The sequence below is a fragment of the Hippoglossus hippoglossus genome, chromosome 9, assembly GCF_009819705.1.
Source record: "Hippoglossus hippoglossus isolate fHipHip1 chromosome 9, fHipHip1.pri, whole genome shotgun sequence".
In the NCBI taxonomy this organism is placed as follows: domain Eukaryota; kingdom Metazoa; phylum Chordata; class Actinopteri; order Pleuronectiformes; family Pleuronectidae; genus Hippoglossus; species Hippoglossus hippoglossus.
Genome location: NC_047159.1, coordinates 18,774,452 through 18,780,256, shown reverse-complemented (window position 1 = coordinate 18,780,256; position 5,805 = coordinate 18,774,452). Strand labels below are relative to the sequence as shown.

At 40.0% G+C, this 5,805-nt stretch overlaps 1 protein-coding gene across 1 annotated transcript; it reads right to left on the bottom strand.

Annotated features, from left to right (window-relative positions):
- Window positions 1-3,429: 3,429 nt before the first annotated feature.
- On the bottom strand, window positions 3,430-5,479 carry LOC117768248 (V-type proton ATPase 116 kDa subunit a-like). The gene is made up of 4 exons (XM_034596462.1): window positions 5,400-5,479; window positions 4,037-4,157; window positions 3,738-3,948; window positions 3,430-3,596 (listed from the first exon to the last, which is right to left on the bottom strand). The coding sequence occupies exons 2-4, from the start codon at window positions 4,105-4,107 to the stop codon at window positions 3,468-3,470; spliced, it is 411 nt and encodes a 136-aa protein (XP_034452353.1). The 5' UTR covers window positions 4,108-4,157; window positions 5,400-5,479; the 3' UTR covers window positions 3,430-3,467.
- Window positions 5,480-5,805: the final 326 nt, after the last annotated feature.

Sequence of the window (5,805 nt, the reverse complement as noted above, 5' to 3'; positions counted from 1 at the left end):
GGTGATCTTTAGATGTAATTATTAGTGAATGGTATGAAAAAAGTTTTGAAACTGAGCAGGTGTAGTATGGCTGTAGTATATCTAAGGCATCCTAGAATATGTTCCACAGGATCAAGCTGGAGTTGTGGGTGTGTCTTGGACTCCAGCTCTCCTAAATAAAAAGGATCCTTTGATCACATGAAGAAGGCTCACTTGCTGACATAGAAGATGTAACATAGAAGAGGTTATGTCATCAAAGGAGACATATCAAGTTGCAACTTGATCATGTGGAACATAGTCTAGGTCAGTGGTGCTCAACCTTTTTTCAGTGATGTACCCCCTGTGAAATATTTTTTCAGCCAAGTACGCCTTAACCAGCGCAAAGTATTTTTAGTTGAAAAAAAGATGTAATACACAGCGCTGTGCCATCAGTGTCTGATTTATTAAACACTTATATTTTATTGAATATTTATTAAATAACATTTTTTAAAGGATTTATGAATGGATGCTAATGTAAAATATATATTTTTAAATCTCACGTACCCCCTGGAGTACCTTCACGTACCCCCAGGGGTACTAGTACCCCCATTTGAGAACCACTGGTCTAGGTCATCAGCATCTGAGATTTCAGACTCGGTATCAATTTCCTCCTTATCTTCCTCATCCTGTTCTTCATGCAGCATCTCTATGACCAAACTTGACTCCAGTCCCACAATATAAGATTTGTCAATGACCTACATGTGTTGACTTTTCTTTGGACTACTATTAATGTCCATGGGTTTAATTTATTCTAAAAGATACATCAACTCCAAGGCCCTTTCAATTCAAATTCAACTCAAAACAACCATATTTGTCCCCGGAGGACTAAGACACATCTCACTCTGAAATGATATGTCAATTTAAAATTTCAGAGTTAAGCTTGCCAAGTACATTTTCCTGTATGAGTCATGTATGTAATCTGACAAGATAGAACCTTTTGAGAATACTGCAACACACTTCCGAAATCATGGCTCAACAACTGGAAGTCATATCAACAGATGTACAACAGTGCAAACACAGCGTCGTATAAGATATGAAATGGCAGTTTGATTCTCCCTTCTTAAAACTGCCATGTAATAAATTTTCCACTTAATTTCAATTTGTCATGCTAAATTAATTACATTAAGTTAAATACGTGATATACTGTGCACAAGGACATTTCAATATGTTCTCTCATTGCATCAAAATGTGCTTTTATTCATACGGATTTTTCAAGATCCCAATTTTTAATTGTGCTGTAGCAAAGGAAAGAAAAACCTTTAAAAAATATACTTTGACATGAACTGTCAGACAATCACATTGTGCGAAAGGGAAGGTGGCTTATTGATTTGGAACAAAACCTGGTTTATGCATAAGTTTATAAATTCACTTTGTGCTCAGTCTGTGGTTGACAGGTTTGAAGGAGGGACAAACTACCTGTGTGTTGTAATGCAAACCTCAATACTCACGGGCATGCTTTCCCACTCCCTGTGTTCTGTTTACTGTTTTATTTTGTAGGCTTTTGTGTGTTTTCTTTCTTCACTTCCTTTCTTTGTGATTGTCTGCACCAGTCCTCATGTGTTCCACCTGTGTTCAATTGCCCCTGCCTTCCCTGTGTGTATATAAATCTCTGTGCTTCCCTTTGTCCTTGTCGTTTCGTTGTTGTAATCTCCTGTGCTTGTCGTAATGCCTGTCGTAAATGCCTTGTCTCCTGTGCTCCCGTCCTCTGCATCTTCTCATAAGCTTCCAGTGTTTTCCCCTGTGTGCTTTTTGTTTTTTCAGTTTTTACTTTTTGAGATTCTCTCTGTTTATTGTTTTTGCCTGTTAAAGACATTTATCATTAAAAGGACACTTTTTGTTTAAAACTCTACTTCTGGGTCCACCTGTTTAACCAAACCTGACAATAGGAGGCTGTGTTTGAGATGTGTTGGGACATGGTTTTTGTGAGACCAAAGTTCGGCCTATATGTGCAGTCAAAAGCCTGAAGCCGCATGTCCCTTTGTCTGGAGAAAACCAGACCCTCCGGAACTCAATCTCCCAGGGGGCATCAACATCACACAGAGGTGTGAAAAACCCCCAGGGACACAAGTATCAACTCCTATTGGTCACTCTGGGCCTCATGACCTGTGAGGTCACCGGGCCAATATAAGGCCTGTTCCCCCTATCTTCTTTCTCTTTCTACAATCCCTCCAATCCCTGTCCAGCCTCTTTCCCTGCATCGCCGAGGGAAGAAGCCTGGCTTCTCCAGCTCACATCTTCTCTTTCCATCCAACTCTTCGAGAGGAGCACAAAGGTGCAGCTTCCAGCTCATCTCACCAAGGATACCTCCTCGCAACCCAAGCTCTACCAACCTCCTAGCAGCGACGCGATGTCCTGCAGGAAAACTTCAACCAGCAACTGAGCTGCCCAGCTCAACAGAACCACAAAGGCAGGAGCCACAAACCAGCAAGACGACTTCACAAAACTGCGAACTGCACAGCAACTCTTTTTCCCCTTTCCACGGACGGGTAACACAACTGGGCTTAATAATTATACTAGGCTAAGCAAAGACTGTTTATTCGATTCTGTGTGATGTTTATAAGTTTGATTTTATGTTGCTGTGATATTGTGGTTACAAGTTATTTTGAAAGTTAATGTTAGTTATGCTCTTCAGTCCTTCCTTGCATGCATCTAGTAACTTTCTCTAATTTGGCACACACACAGACACACGCATAACTCTTCACCTAATTATCTCTACATGTCGTAAACATTCCAATAGGGGGGGAAGGGTGTTATCTTCAAAGTGGCCAGCCGCCATTTTGGAAGCACACAGACACACAGACACACACACGTATACTCATATACACATCTTTGTTTAGTAATTACACCGTTAGTAATTTGTGTTTTTATACTTTATTATATTCATAATAAATGTTTTCCTTTCACAAATGTTTTTTCATTAATGTTGCATAAGTGAATTTTGCCAACCTCTACACTGTCAAGAACTCCATATCCTTCAACTTAGCTAACTATCTATATGGTAATTTTGGTTATAGTTATTAATTTAATTGTTAATCAGAGTTCCAAATTTGTAGTTAGTACTTTTATGAGACTTAATCAATAAATTGGCTATCTTTTCCCTTCCTTTGAAGGGTGGTGCCCCGAGGTAACTTTAATCAATTATTAAATATTAATAATCAAATATTAATATTTTATATTTTATTTTGATAACCAAATTTATTGAATGCCGAAAGGCACACCATTTTATGGTATCACGTTTAATGCATTATTGCACAACAGACACATCCCAGACAATACTCTATAGTGTGGTTGGCCTGATGCAGGAACTCATCTGTAAGGCCAAATTTCACAACAAAAGTAAAACTCAGCATGACTGACAGAAACCAGTGGAAGAAGAACAACATTGGTTGCTTTTAATTAAATGGTTATAATGCAGTTTTTTGCTGTGCTGACCTCTTCTGTCTTGTGCTCTACACTTGTGGAGAGATTACGGTGACTGCTGCCCTCTTGTGAAGCCAATAAAGGAAGATGGGTTTGCCCAGGAGTAGGACAGGCACTGAGAGAACAGCAATGACCACTCGAAATACCTGCAGGCCAGCCTGAGGAAGAAGCAGCAAAAAACACTGCATTAGTCAGTGTGAGTAAGTGTATTTCACTTGACATTTGATTAAATATGTTCAGCAAGAACAAGGACATAAATTACTCTGATGCAGGAGTGGAGCTTTCCATTGGATTCTCACCTGTCCTGGGTAGAGGGGCGACACTGTGTCACCCTGCATGAGGAACATATTAATGAAGTGGATGAGGATGCTCGGGGCCTCTCTGGAGTCCTTTGCAGAGAATACCAGCCACTTGTAGAAAATCATGAACACCAGATAGCCAAACAGACACAGCAAGAACAGCAGCTCAGGCAGAAATACCAAGTACAGGTTGTGCTTTTTCCTAAAGTGCCTGTTTTTGTTGACAAAAAGAAGGCAGGTTATTAAAAACTAACATCTAAAGAAAAAGATAAAGAAATAAGAAACAAACTGGTACTTACAAGTGATTGTAAGTGCTGAGAATGATCCCAAAGCTCATGTGTATGACGCCCACTATCACTGACATCTTCATCTTGTAGGAGTTCAGAAATGTTAGACGGTTGGAGGCCAAGTTCCAGATCTTTGCAACAGAAACATGACAATCTATTATACAATGAGTAGTTTTGAAACGAAAAAACGAACGTTGAGTATAAATAAAACAATCAATGAAACCTAACCTAATAACCTTATTTAATCTTATAAAGAATAGCTATGTAACTGTGGTATTATTGTTCCTGAGGTAATCTAATGTTATTTTTATCAAGAGGATCCAATCTTTTCTATTCCAGGAACTCAACCTAGTTTATTTTTAATCACACAATGTGTGTTCCTGGAACATTACCACTAATCAAACAAATAAATATAAGTGACGAGTTCGACAAACTGATCCAATTTACTCTTTTGGTACAGAACCTATGTCTGCACGATATTAGGAAAACTGAAACACTGAATGTTGTGATGACGATATGATATAAATGAACAAATGCTTAAGTGTTACAAAGAGAGAGATAACAGTTTAACATTTATTATCTAGGGCAGTAAGGCTTTATCTGATTGGCCAATATTTTTGACATGCAGAGCGTGAATGCATGGGCAGGGAACACCATTTATCGCAGTTAAAGCAGTCTTTTGCGATACACATGTTGATATCGCGATGACAGTACATTTTCGATACATTGTGCAGCCCTTTATGCTAGGGCACCCTTGGCATTTTATGAGGCCGTTTGGTGCAGATCATGAAACTGGAGCAGTGTAGGTATTGGTGAGGACTTATTTAAGGACTTATGTTAGAAACGTATACTGTTTAGCCGATTCTGCTTCCCGCTTCTCTCTCTTTAAGTTCCTGAGCAACAGCACAGTACAAACCTATGCCTAAGAAAGGATGGGCGGAATGTGCGTGGTGTGCGTGTGATTCTACAAGAAGAAATGATAAGATTTATTTAAGTGGTTAAACAGTGCCACTATATAACCAAAAGAGCACACTGTACACATGCAGGCTAAACCTACACAAATACGTATATACACACACACATGTACATTACACACATATAGATATGCACAATATACAATATACATATATACCATGTATAAAAATTTTGATGGAAACCACCTTAACCTGTAATTTTAGCCCAGTGAAACTACTTAACCCACTGCAATTAGTTATATAAACAGAAAACAGTAAAAAAAAAAGGCACCCAGATATACATGACGCACACAGACAATTAAGTGCGCTCGAGCTGACCGTGTAGCACCTAGCAGCGCATACTAACTAATTAAGAACTTGAACCAATTTAAATAACTAATAACACAAAGTGCGCAACTCACAGGTATCAGGGACTCACGCGCACAACCGACAGCAGTCTCTCTCCTCCCCGTGTCTCCGTTCCTCCCCCTCACGCGTCGCTCCACGTTTCTCCTGCGTCACTCACTAGCTGCTCGCGCTCCACCCGCGAATCAGCGTTCCCGCTGCAGGTGTGCAGCGCGCGCTCCCGTCGACGCTCTGCGCGCACCTTCGCTGTCCGCTGCTGATGGACAGCTTATGTACAGGAGGAGGGTTCATGTTCATCATTTGACCTCTGGAGGAGGGAGACGGGGTTGGTTCCATTGAGAGGATTTCTTTCTCCCCTCATGTCTCTCCTTTCTCTCCTACTTCCATGAGTCCCTTCCCTTTTATAGTTCAAACAAAAAGAGCAGCATTGCCTATTGTCTGTGTAGTTTAGTGATCTGTTCA

What these genes read in the sequence shown, in the direction of transcription:
- LOC117768248 (XM_034596462.1), bottom strand. Translation starts at nt 4,107, where the DNA reads ATGAAGATGTCAGTGATAGTGGGCGTCATACACATGAGCTTTGGGATC. An exon ending in CTCAGCACTTACAATCACTT is followed by an intron (nt 3,949 to 4,036) that starts GTAAGTACCAGT and finishes CAACAAAAACAG; the next exon opens with GCACTTTAGGAAAAAGCACA. An exon ending in CGCCCCTCTACCCAGGACAG is followed by an intron (nt 3,597 to 3,737) that starts GTGAGAATCCAA and finishes CTTCTTCCTCAG; the next exon opens with GCTGGCCTGCAGGTATTTCG.